At 36.3% G+C, this 13,814-nt stretch overlaps 1 protein-coding gene across 4 annotated transcripts in view; it reads left to right on the top strand.

The window, feature by feature from the left end:
- The window catches only part of STRN (striatin), a 60,533-nt gene extending 54,083 nt beyond the window's left edge, over positions 1 to 6,450 (top strand). For 3 of the 4 annotated variants that reach the window (XM_032184348.1, XM_032184347.1, XM_032184345.1), the window contains 4 exons: positions 2,006 to 2,146; positions 4,505 to 4,612; positions 5,869 to 5,955; positions 6,041 to 6,450. In XM_032184348.1, coding sequence (XP_032040239.1) covers positions 2,006 to 2,146; positions 4,505 to 4,612; positions 5,869 to 5,955; positions 6,041 to 6,210 — 506 coding nt within the window. In that variant the 3' untranslated portion in view covers positions 6,211 to 6,450. The remainder of the gene's footprint in view (positions 1 to 2,005; positions 2,147 to 4,504; positions 4,613 to 5,868; positions 5,956 to 6,040) is intronic. The other variant, XM_032184346.1, reaches the window with a different exon arrangement.
- The last annotated feature ends 7,364 nt before the right edge of the window (positions 6,451 to 13,814 follow it).

The raw sequence follows: 13,814 nt of genomic DNA, 5'->3' as shown, positions 1-13,814 counted from the left end.
TCTGCTGATGTTACTAGATCCATGGAATATAATGCATCTACTACATAATTGATATTCAGACTGAGCTTCCGTTAGGCCTTTGCTTCTGGTTTGGCCAGAATAAAAATCCCTTATTGCCAGAGCAATTTGGAACAGTCATTGCTTAGGCTCAGGGCAGTGGCCTAGTACCCTTCTAGGTAAGGTTTCTTGTGCCACTGACAAGGAAATAGAATTGCCAGATTGCAATTGATTTTCTAGTTTGTGCATTAAATAAAAAGCAATAATCTAGTCACCCTAAGTGCTGCTTATTGGAAAAAAAATCAGTCCTTAGGATTTAGTTGCTAAAATATGATGCACAGACCAAAATCCTGTTCTTTAGAGACTTAACTTCTTGGAGTTGCTGTTTCAGTAAACACTCTAGAAGGAGTCACTTGACATTGACTTGACATTGTCTTAAGAACTATTTTACACCTAATGCTTCTAAAGGTAACTCACAAACCAAGGCAGTTCTTTGGTTCTTATGAAAAACTTCAAGGCAAAATAAACTTTGGCAGAACTGAACAGACTTCCTGAACTATGGTGTAAAGCTGATCAGTTCTGTCATTACTTGTTAGTTTAAATAGACTGAGCAAAATAGAAACAGTTCTGGCAAAACTATGTTTCCAAAAGTCTGCAGGGTTCTGTCAGAATTGTAACTGCTTCACTTCCAACTTGCCTACCTCTCTACTTTGAAGATTTCCTGGAAGATTTTCTGGTTTTGATTTAAAAAAAATAATAAAATAAAATAAAATAAATGAAGTTATTAAATTAATGAGGGGCAAATGGGAAAGGATAGTCTTGACTCACAGAGTTAATCAGTGTTTTTTTATATTCTAAACTGTGAATTAAAACGCAGACGTGAAATTCAAAGGTTCTTCTTTGAAAGAGAATTTCGCCTATGGCTTACTAAAAACTTGAACAAACTCTCTAAAATATTCAGCAGTCATCCCTCAAATCCTTTAGATTAACCATTGTGGGCTTACCAGGAAGCTGCAGGTAAGCAGGCATTGCAGTGATAGAAAAGGTCACTTCAAAACAGTACAGGTTTCATCTTCATGACTGTCTTTTTTGGCTTTACTGTGGTATCTGTAGTGACTTAACATTTCTGAGCACACAGCGCATGCAAGTAAGATGTTTCTCCCATGAGCGAGGTGATGACACTCCTGCATTATCTGGATCAATGGACATAGGCTACTTAATTTGGGTATCTCACTATATACCTCTCTTCCTTCTCCTGACATCTGTTGGAACTGATAGTGTTCTTTCACATAGTTGGTAGAGACCAGTACATTTGAGGAGAGAAATTTTAAGGGTTATTTCTTATACCCAAGATCTGCTCATCTGACCTTCTGTCCAGTAGTGCTCAGGTATCCACGGTGTAAAGACATTGGGGTGTGTGTGTGTGTGTGTGTGTATATATATATGTGTGTGTATGTATATATATATCATAATAGGCACAATGGAAGAAGTTCTGAGTTCTGTGATATGAGCTGAAAAATGTATTTATTTAACTTTCCATGCTGTTAGTGTCAGCAGATAAAATTTAGATCTGGAAACCTTTTTTTTTTTTATGTCTGAAGTCCAGGTTAATAACAACTTAAAATTGTCTGTCTTGTAAATGATTTTTCCGCTTTGATATCATGTCCTTAAACTGGAGGTTAGGTTGAAAATTTTTCTCAGAGTTAAGGGAAGAAAAAGGACAGGGAGCTGGAGAGAGTGAAGGTTCCTATTGCCAGTAGATTTCTGTCTAGCCCCAGTTCCAGACAGAGCATCTTAGTAAAGAACATTGTTCATATGCATACCAGAAAAACAGGAATAAAGAAGTGATCATTCAGGGCAATCTGTTTAGATTGGTATATAGTGTAGTTTTAAAAATGTAACATTTCTTTTCATATCCATGACCCTTTAAATGTCAAAGTGCTTAGTGTTCTTTTATTTTTTTTTAACAGTCGAATCTTACAAAAATAATCTCTACATTATTTTCTAGAAATGGGAATCCCTTCATCAGTAGATCTTGTGAGCAGTGACCCAAGCCTGATGGTAGCATCATTTAACACTGGACACACTAGCATTTTTAACATGGAGACACGACAACGAATTCTTACCTTGGAGTCTGGAGTAGATACTAGTATGTATCCAAAAAATATATATATATTGCTTAAGATCAAATCAGATGCTATTAATGTTTTTTTCAGTGTTTTCAAGCAATCAGTCAGATGACTTCTTATGATATGTTATTATTTGTCAGATAACAAGTTAGGATAACTTGAAGCATTAATTATGTTAAACACTGCATTTTAAGGTGTATCAGTAAGTTGTTATTACTATACCTGAGTGCACGGGCATTTCAGTAGCAGAAGAGTGAATATAATTTTGAAAGAAGGTAGAAGAAACAACTGCAGACACTCTAAATTATCCTTTGAGGAATAGCGCTGGAAAGAAAAGCATAGATTTCCCAAGCTTCTTTAATAGAGCCCAGTGATCTTGTCAGCTTCAGGATTTTCTATTCTCTCTTTAGTCCAAAATTGCGAGGTAGAGGTAATACCAGGCAAATCTAAAGTTGAATTTATTAAAAATTTGGGAGCGTGTGGGGGACTTCCCTTATATTTTTTGTCACAGCTATCACTTTTCTAAGTTTTGTATAGACTTCCAACTCATTTGCAGTTGGTCTTTCTTTGAAGTTTTCACCATAGGAGATGAACAGAACTCCAGTGAAAGAGTATTCAAAGTCCTACATAATGCTTTGGATTATGGCAGTGGCCAATATCACATGCTCTGGAGGAAACTGTAATTAGCCTGCTATCAATAAATTATTTTATCCTGGCATTAGGAATGAGACCATAATGAGCTGAAGCCTGAAGTTTCATATTCAGGCCAAAATAGTAAACTGATAACAACATAAATGTTCAATCCTTCTTTAAATTCTGATAACTTTTTTTCGCCTAAAAGTTTTATGTCAGTGAATTCTATTGTCCAATTATATTTTTATAAGGGAGTAAGCCCTTCTTGTTAGCTCATTTGCTTGTCTGTTTTAAAAGTAGTTGAACAACTCTGTCGTTTTATAAGAGGGAACAGAATATCCCATCTCCCTTCTTTGCGTTATTACTTTTTTTTTTGTAGTCCAGTATCTTTTGTTTCTGTCTGAAAAAATAGTCCTGAATCACCTATCTCTATTCAGTGAAGTTTTCTTCTTGCCATTTGTTTTCACTTCCTCCTCATCACTGTTATTTAGGAGTATTCCTTTTTAAAAAAGAAGACCATGGTATAACCAGCAGTCTCTGTTTAGTGTTTTCAGTTACATAACAGTACTATAATACTTATGTATATTAAAAAACACAAACAAACTTGTACAAGAATGAATGGAACGATGCAAGAGGAGAATGAATCACCTGAAATGCCCTACCAATGTCCTACCATAGGGAATCTGCTGTTCAGTGAGGGCCTCATTCTGTTTGGCATTTTATAAATTAAGGAAAACTGGCTGTGATGCAGTCTCATGCTTTTAATAACTTCTAGGGGTGTGTTTATTAATAAAAATGTTTTTGCCTCAGTTAACACTTTTGATAATTCTTAAGTGTCCTATGGAAGGTTCAGATCCTATAGTGGACTTTTATTTTGTTTATAAGATTTTGATTAGCTGATCTGACTGTTCTTGGCAGCAGGTTAACTGGATACAGTCAACTCCTCCATGAAAAAAAAACAACAAAAACATAACTGTGTTTTGATAATTTGTGGAATGGCTGTGTTTTGCCTAGTAGTCTGTCCCTCTTTAAGACCACTCTTGTAGTAGTCTGTGTGTCACATCAATGCCTAGGTTTCCAGTCAAAAAATGAACCACCAGAATATCTTTCTTTACTTTAATTTCCCAGTTCCTCTGTGTGTGTATAAATATAAAATAATGATGTTTCAAGATTGTTGAATGCTAGGAAAATGATTCTCATGAATAGCCGGGTATGCTTTTCTTCAATTAGAATTTTAATCAGCGTGTATCAAATGATGGTAGATGGGTATTGTTCTGTGGGGATGAGAGCAAGGGATCCTGTTTGCTTTGAAACATACAGCCAATTATGTTAATTTTTCCCGTACTGCCTGTTTGCTATGGAAAAAGTTTAGCTGGACAAGAGGAGGAATGTGGAGGTGGGAAATGCAAAAATAGTATTTTCATTCATTTATTGGTTCCCTGTCCTACTTGATGCACCCATCTAAAACTGTGGCAAAAAGTTAGACTGTACCTGTTTGTATTTACACTCATTTGTAAGGTTAATTTACGTCTCTATGTGTGCATAATTTGGAAAGAGTAAAAGGGTTTTTAGAGTTTTTAAGAGTTTTTAGAGTAAAACAGTTTATGTAAGGTTTTCAGTTGAGTTTCCATCACATTAGGTAGAAAATTGTATTGCAGATAAGATTGATTACTTATTTTTTAGTAGCAATCTTTCAAAGCGCTTGGCAATTTACATGTGTTGATACGTATGATTTTTTTTCTTAGCAGTCAGTTCCTCCTGTCAGATAAATAGAGTCATCAGTCATCCAACTCTTCCAATTAGTATCACAGCTCACGAAGACAGACACATCAAATTCTATGACAACAATACAGGTATGCATATCTTTGGCAGGACTTAGTCATAGTAGTTGTAGGACATAACAAAAATTTCATTATGGTTAATATTATTCAAACAAATGCTGAGGGATACAAAGAATTGAATATTCCCTGAAAAAGAAATCGTCTTTTCATTGTTAGAGCCCTGAAATTACCAGTCTATATAAAAATGTATTGGGTAATTAGCATGAAGAGAAGCTTCTTTTTAGTTCGCGTGTCCTTATGTTCATTGTGTGTACCTGAATTCTTTTGATTTGAGGGCAGGAAGCTTGGTCACTTCCTTAGTTCTTTAAAGATCTCTGCTTGATGGTTTCCTTACAGGGCATCATTCTCAATTTGACATACTGTATTTCTACAAATCTCTTCTGCAGAAACAGCTGGACACTTACAGTGTGTTTTCTAATTTGTAATGAGAGTTGCACTAAGATGTGTAATTAAAAATGCTGTGATTTTAAAGGAATTTTTGGTAGGAATAGTAGTATTAAATTGTTATTCTTACCGTGAATCTTGTGAATTGTTATTCTGACTGTGATAATCTTTAGCCTGTGACTTCTTTGTTTCCAGGTCACACTGCCCTAAAAGTTAAAAGTGAGATTTTTCAATATTTTTGTTGATTATAAGTTAGCTACTCCCCCCATGTGTGTTAAATAAGAAGAGGTCAAAGCACCCAAGGGAAGCTGAGAAAAAAGCTGAAAATAGATGATTTGTTCAATGATAGAGTTCTGTAATGTACAGTAGAGGAAACGCTGAGCTTTTCATATTATTTTTGATTTTCAGCAGCTTAGAAAATACATTTGACCCATGTTTTCTTATTTTTCATATCAAATCATTGCTATAACCATAATAATAAGCTGTAATAGAACATTAATTCCCTCTGGGTTCATTAAAATTATCCCATATTCTTATTTAGTTTATTTCACTGTTAATCACTATATTCAGCCCCTGTCCTCCTTCCAAGTCAAAATCTTACTGCTGGACTCACTTAAGTCACTTCATGTGCAGATACTTAATGTGCACAGCGATATTGTAGCATCAAGGCGGTTTTGCCCACAGAAAACAAAGGGCTAACAAAGTTTGTGGTATTGGTTCTGCATCTTTCCTGAGACTGTAAACATTAAAAGAATGGCAGCTTCATATTTTTTCCTGATTCAGTCATGGGAGAAAATAACGTATTATTAAACAGACTGTGTTTAAGTAGTGAATATGGGTATCAGTGAATTCCAGAAAAATAACCTACATCTTTTCTTTCAAAGGCAAACTGATCCACTCCATGGTAGCTCACTTAGATGCGGTTACAAGTTTAGCTGTTGATCCTAATGGCTTGTACTTGATGTCCGGCAGTAAGTACATGAAATTTCATTTTCCTTTTCTCACAGTGGTGGCAAAAATGAGAATTATAAAGAAAACCATTTCCCCTTTCTTTAGGTCATGACTGTTCGATTCGCTTATGGAATCTTGAAAGCAAGACCTGCATCCAAGAATTCACTGCTCATCGCAAAAAATTTGATGAGTCCATTCATGATGTGGCATTCCACCCATCCAAATGTTATATTGCCAGTGCAGGAGCAGATGCCCTGGCGAAAGTGTTTGTATGACAGAGTGCTTCCATTTCAACTCTAGCTTTGTATATATTTAACCAGCTGCACAAAAGAGAAGAGGTGGGCATGAATCTTCTTATCCTGCCCTATAATTCAGAGAATGTTTGTAAGTGTTTAGTTTTTGCAGGGTGCTGTTTTCTAAATTGAAGTTTGTTCTGGTTTCTGTGAGCTCAGCTGGTGCTGAGAGCTTGGAAACTCTCAGTTTCAAATAGTTCAAAAAAAAAAAAAAAAAAAAAAGGCGCTTTTATTTCAGAGGGTGTGAATTTTCGTCCAGGCAGGCCTTGGGTGAAACTAGGTCTATGTATTCTCTATTAATAAAATGGAGTACTGGAAAGAAGGGGTTTAATTGCTTCAGGGAGAGGGAAAAGAGGGAAACTTTCTGGGATGCTTCTCATTGAGGAACCGTGATGTGCTTAAAAATCAAATCACCTGGAAAAAGTGTCAGTTCATGTGCTCATTACTGTGTCTTGTGAGAGGCACTTTGTCATCCCTTTGGTATTACTAAGCAGATTGTTCAGAGAGAGGTAGCTGATGCTTAATCTCAGCCACCTGGCTGCTAGCTTAAGATAAATGTGGTTAAAGGAAAGCAAGTTACTAACATAAATTGAAAATACAGTGAAGTTTTATTAAATCTTCTGTGTTATACAGCAAATATTTAGTTTGCAAAAAAAAAATTATATAATTTTTTTAAAGACTGCATTAGTGTGTGGCTAGAAGCTGAGCCTTTAGTCCCAATTAACAACAGACTGAAGCAGTCTGTATATACTGTAGTAGCAGATTAACTTATTCAGATTTATAATGCTGTTTATTCTTGGAGATCTGGCACAAGAAATTATCATAAGACTTCCCAAAGATACTATTTTACAGTATAACTATCAAATGTTCATCTCCTTCTGTTCCAGCTTAAAAAAAAAAAAAGGTATCGTTCTGGGCATTGTGGTACCATGACATGTTTAATTACTTTTGAAGATTAAACCTATGCCTGATGCTTTGTGTGAGTCCTGCTAGTGTAATAGTTGCCAACACAAAGTCAGTCTGAAAGATTCTGCCACTTCTAGAGGTATTTCCATACTTCAGCATTTGTGGAACTTCTCAACATGTCCACTTCACTGGGTATATTATGCCATTAATTAGGTTACCTGAAAAATGAGTACTTTTTAAAGTTATTCAACAGATGTGCTTCTCTGTTGATACAAGTGGCAAATAACTTTTAAAACAACATTTTAGTGATTTTATCCATTCTTAAAGGAAAGTGAGTGGATTCTTTTCCGTATCATGAGAGTTTTTACTATTCTTCGGTCTGAAGCTGGCATTTTCCTCAGAAGGAAAGGCAGAATTGATGCTGGAGATTATTTCTGGTACTGATGTGAGTAGGAAAGAACCCAATCCATGCAACTCTTTCAAATACCAGCGTGAGGTTAAGACTGGAAACTGATAAAAATCTTTACCTTTAAACTGACGTTTTTTAAGAAGGAATCATTGAAAGATACCAACATAGGGTTTGACCATGTTGTTCTTAGTGTGATATTTGGAGATGGGACCACATTTGAAGCTGAACTCAGAGTTTAGATTAACCGTATTATTTAGAATAAAAGATTGACCTGTGCTGTTTGAGCCTGCAACACATTACTGCTAAAATATCCTGGAATACCTTTTGTTGCTCAGAATATTCAGATATGTCACTTCATGATATTGATATGCAATATATTTCCATAGATAAGATTAGAACTTTTACCGTGAAACAGATGACTACAATAGTAAATCAGATTATTTAGTTTTTATAAAGTGTGTTGGTTATGATGAAAAGGGGGAAACTTGGCTGCAAAACTGAGCATTCAACTTCGTGAGAGTTCTGTGTACTTGACTCATATTCTTTCAGTGTCATTATTTTATTTTCTTTTTGGAGAGGAAATTACAAAGATTTATTTGAAAAATTCTAAAAGCTATGTATATTATATATGTGTATATATATTGTAAACTTGTATTAAATGTCTAGTAAGGGAAGACTCCATGGGTGCATTTTAATGTTTTAGTATTAAGAGTTCTCATGAGTTTGTGTATACAGAGGATAATGGCGTGAGTATGAAATGAATGTTGTGCTTTTGCTTCCACAATACGATATGTAGTTAGTTGTTTAAATTGCTGTACATAAAACTAATAGGCCAGCATGCTTGTTTTTTAAAACTGTCATTCTGATTACAATTGGAATGTAAGAAATGGCTGTTCAAATGTGAATTGAAAGATGTTTCCTTCTCACTATTGAGCTCTTGCTCAAACTGAAAAGTGTTTTTTTTTTTTAAAGCTGGCAATAGCTAGAGGATGAGGTGCCTTTAAAAAACAAAACAAATGTAGCCTTACAAAGAGGTTGTGGAGTATATATATTTTTGTGCTGGTCTTCATAATTGATGTCAATGTCTTTTTACTGTACTTGGTCATGTACTTGTAGGACTGCGGGGTATTGTGCATGAGCCTGCCAGATCTTCTGAACATCATCATAGGAGTTAGGGACGAAAAAATTATTTAGGTTATCTAGTCCATCTGTTTGCTAAAGCCGGATTGTAGACTTGTGCATTTTAATATTGTCTTGGCCAGTGAGGTTTTGTATATGTTCTAAATGATTAGGCTTCCTTTGGAAGATTATTTCAATGATTGCTTCTCACTGACAGGAGGAATTATGTGATGTTTAGTAGTTCTTTTTGTAACGTCATGCCAGTATTCCAAGCCATGCTTTGTGCCATTTAAAATATTTCTAATCATTTTTGTAATTTGGAACCTGCAGGTAGGCAGTACTTTCTAGCTGTATATTTCCATTTCTTTCTACTTTCTTCAAGCTATTTTTCAGTCTGCTCTTTTTATACAACTCTTTTTTTTTTTTTTTTTTTTTTTTTTTTTCCAGCTTTTTAGCTCATTTCTCCATGTCTTGGTGCCCACAACACCATTGCGTATGCAATGAGTTGTTGGACTTAGTCTGAAGGTGATCTGGTAAATGTGATTTGTCCATGTCCTCCCCCCAGCCCAAAACACGATGCTTCTGTGTAGGAAGTCCAAACTTCTTGGTCTGGTGTCTCACAAGCCCAAATCTTAGTTCTGACAAAATAAGATTTTTTACATATAGACTAAGCATTGCTGCTTCTCATGTTTCTCTCTCACTTTCAGTGTGTCTTTATGATTCTTTTGCAGCTAGGTACTTCTGTTTCATGATTAACCTGTTTTTGTAAGCTTTGAACTTCTGAGTGCGCTAATTTTTTTTTTCATTTTACCTGCAGCTCTTTCTGGTTCAATATAATTGGTAACTTTCATGAATGTGATACGTGCATCTAAAGATGTAAATGAGACTGGACCTAATGCTTATTCTTGGAAAAAAAAAAAAAAAAAAAAAAAAAAAAAAAAATTTTTGTGCAACTCTGTATATTGCATTTTACCATTAAGTTTTTTCCTGTATGCAGTATACATGCTACATTTTTTTGAATGGTTAACTCATATAATTTTTTAATGTACTACTGTGCTACTGATTTTGGTTTTACTAACTAATTTAATGGGAGAATTTGCAATCCTTTCATAAATTGAAAATTGTTCCACTAGGTTTTTTTTAAGTACTTTCATTTTTATTTAGAATTTACTTCACTGTGCTGTGTGCTTTCACGTATTTGATTTGGTTACCAAAACTCTTGCACAAAATGATTTGGAATAGCCTGGAAGAAGCTCTAGATATAACTCTACTGTGGAATACATTTCCCTCACTGCTATATAATCCTTGGGCTTGCTTTTTATTGTGCCTCAATGACAGAAGTGTTTTGACACACCAAGTAAAAATTTTAGCTTACTAGTTACAAGAAAATCACATGATTATTTTCAGATCTCATTCATCTTTATTTTGATTTAAAAACAAACAAACAAAACAAAGCTTCTTTACCAAGAAGTGTGGACAACTACATGCTATATAGCGTGGGTTATTTTTATAGTCTGTATTCAAATAACATTATTGTAGCAGTCCCATACGTGATGTGTTCGAGTAAAAGTGTGGTGTTCACCATCCAGCTTTGTGATTGGGCGGTGCAGCACCATTTTGCAGCTGTGAATTTAAATTAAACAGAAGCTTGTCCTTCTGAATAAATGTAAAACAGATAAAGGACTTAGTTACGCCACCCTTTGCAGTACACCTGTGTGTTAAAACACAAGGATGGAGGTGAGGGAAGGGAACACATCTGAAATCAGTGTCATTTTGGGGAACAGCACTTTCCATAACCTGATGTGTCACATCAGCAGTGTTTCCTTGTCAGAAGTGTTAGTCCATCCCACAGGAAACAAGAAATTAAAAAGCAGGCATAACCATCTGATAAGCAAGTTTTCTGAATGCCTCTCAAGATGTGTGTTTGGAAGCGTTTTCAGACTGTGCTTTGGCAGCGTCTTTCCAGACTGTTCTGGGGAGCCTACTTGACTGTGAAGCATTTAATACAAATTATATCTAGTAAATCTAGTAAAACCTGGTAAAGTAGGCTGGGTTATGGAAGAAAATGCAGTTACTGTGTTTGTGCCTGTACAAGACAGCTCTAGAACAGTCTTCTTCGCAGAAGCATCAGACTGGCAATCTAACGTGAATAATTTCTGCAGCATGAGAGTTCCTGCAAATGAGATCATTCATATTTTACTTTGAAGATCTGTAGGCAGTGGTCATTTGGATCGTGCTGAGCAGTGAGGGAAGCAGGGAGGCTGTTTGCTGAGCTCTGGAAGGTTGAGCAAGTTAAGTGGCCAGAACCAACGTGCCCTCCATGGAACTTGTGTCATCTCAGCAGAATTAGGCTGGGAAGCAGTGCAGATTTAGCCTGATGGTATCACAGGGAGCAAAGGAAAACCCTTCAAATATAGAGTGGCAAGTTAGCGAGGTTTTCCCATAATGATTCTTCAGATTTATTCATTTGTCCATTGGTTGCAGGTTGTATGAAGGACAAATTCTAGTGTATGTTCAGATTCCAAATTACGCCCTTTTGTGTCAAAGGTGAATATCATTTGAATTTCAAACTATGTCAATTTAGACAAGGTGCCCCCATTTGCATGCATTGCTAAATATTGCTTTGTCATCTTGATTTTACTTTCTCACATAAATGAATAGGACCAGCGGTTCCAGGTGATTTGTGACTTGCTTAGCCTGCATGTCTTTTCAGCGTTCTTGCAGGTGAGCTGGAATTCTGATCAGCTTCATGGAAACTACTGTGCAAAGATGCTGCTGCTTATAATACAGCATTTAAAAACATTCTGAAAATTGTGGCTGTATGGTGAAAATTGTCTTGGCCTACACAGTGAAAAACAAAGATCAGAGTATAATAGTGAAATGTTCACATATGGTAAATTGGTTTGTATAAAATGTTGTAGTCTGACACAGTCATTGATTTATTATTTTTTTTTTTTTTGGACATCTGCTGCTGGTGAGCATCGTAGTGGTGTTGAGATGTTAGTATTGAGTGACAGAGAGGAAACAAAGATTTTTCTGAAAAACCTGTTCTTCCCTCCACGCCCAAATCTGACAAATGTTTCAGGAATCTTCCTTTTTCCATAAGGACATGGAGGCGTTGAGAATGTTCTATCTAAATCCGGCAATATCTTTAGTTGAAGATGTTACAATTGGTGAACCATGCTGGCTGCTTCATCAGTTTAGAGAAGAACAGTTACTGAAACTAATGGCCTGTGAACTGCTAGGCAAAACCTCTGCAATGTTTCTGCTGAGCCGCAGTGAAACTGGTAAGAATCAAGTCATAGGCAGTGTTTAATCCATCACGTTAAAGATGGATTGACCAACAAGAAGTAACCCACATTTTGAAAGGCAGCCTTAGGCCCAACAGAGCGAATGAACAAATGTGGGGAGTGGGGGGGGACTCAAATGACCTGTGTGTAAATAGCCTTTGCTCAGACAAGTGCTCTTGTTCAGCTGGTGGGACTCATCCCAGGAGGGAAGCTCCTGGTAAATGGGACCTTTAAAATGATGCCTCCACCTGTGCTTACATATACACATGTATGTGTGTATATGTATGTGTGTGTGTATATGTGTGTATTTGTATACATCTATATACACACCAGTTGTGCAGGTTATCAGTCTGATTTTTAATCTTCCCACTTATATCTTTCTTTAGGCTATATTTTCCTTGGAATCTTAAAATCCCATATGCAGTAGACTCTCATTGAAAGGTTTATTTCGTAAAGGACTATTGTTTTTCTTTCAGACTGTTTTTTGAAAGGTACTGGGGTTTGGGCTTCGGTCCTCCTCCTCCCACCACCAAAAGGCTGTTCTGTACCTCCTTATTCCCAGTTCATCTAAGTCTGCTGAGTTCTCTCTTATCCTACCTGCTGACCTAATTTTGCTGCTGTGTTGTCAGTTGTGAAAACTTAGGAAGTACTGTACCATTCAGGGTTTCTGAGAATCTCAATTCCACTACAGAAGGTGTAATTCCAGTTCCATAGTACAGTTCGTGGGTCTGAACAGGGTCATTGTCAAGAGAGATTTGTTGCTGGATGACAAAGTATAGATGAACTAAAGTGGCATTCAGTAACACGTGCCCTTCAGCCCATCCTGACCAAGTTGTGGTGTTGTGTGCTCCACTAACTTTGTGCAGTCTTTGCTGCCAAGCCACTCTGTGATCCTGGGAGGTCGCCCCCGTGGTCAAACCATGCCTGCACGTGTGCTTTTGAAGCTGCTCAAAGCCTTGTGTGGACAATTCCCTCCGCTTGAATTGCAGCGCCCCCCCAGATTGTTCCTTGCTATTTCACAGAAAGCCTTGGTCCCCACACCAGTGTTAGGCTGTAAAGCTGAGAAGATTTACGCAGCTGGATTTGTCCTGCTCTGCAAGGAAAGGGATAACTTGTCTCCAAGCCAAATATTTTCATTGCTTTGCATTACTTACAAAAGCAGCCAAAAACATTGTATAAGGGAAAAGCAATGGACTTCAAGCTAATATTTTTCCATTGAGAATTTATTTTTTTATTTTTCCTATCATTGAAATAGTGCTTTTTGAATGTAGATTGTTTTCAGATGTATGGCTCCTAGAATTGTCTCCGTGCAGTCAGGCATCTACAAACATGCATAGGTTTTGAAAACTGTCTCATATGTGAGCACTTTTTCTGGAAATGCGAAATGAGCATGTTTGCTAATAATTTCTTGTACCTTTATAGCCCAAACAGACTGAAAAGCAGTCTTGTGCTATATTTTCCTTGAATTGTGCACCTGAAACTTACAGAAATCTGTGATAAGAAAAATATTGTTGCTGTAAGATTTTCTATTAATATTTGTCAGCACATACCTGCATTGTATTTCGTATAAATATCTTCAGTTGTTTTCTTTTAAAAGAAATTGTCAGGTTAAAAAATTAAAAAAAAAAAAAAAAAAAAAAAAGGCAGATTTCTTTATGGGATTTTCACAAGTAAAATTGAAGTAATTTTCAGCATGATCAGTTTGGATTGTTGTTGTTTATATTCAGCTACTTCCCCTGCAAAACAAAAGAAAAACCTGTTGACGTTAGTTACCTGACAGTTCTTTCAGAGAAGGTGCCAGAGGTAGGAACCACTTAAATGTTAGTAATTCCGTTTGCTCCTCTTCTGTTTTAGGCCACTTC

This window comes from Aythya fuligula, chromosome 3, assembly GCF_009819795.1.
Source record: "Aythya fuligula isolate bAytFul2 chromosome 3, bAytFul2.pri, whole genome shotgun sequence".
Taxonomy (NCBI): Eukaryota; Metazoa; Chordata; class Aves; order Anseriformes; family Anatidae; genus Aythya; species Aythya fuligula.
The sequence above is the reverse complement of the archived record's forward strand: the minus strand, read 5'-3'. Positions and strand labels throughout refer to the sequence as shown.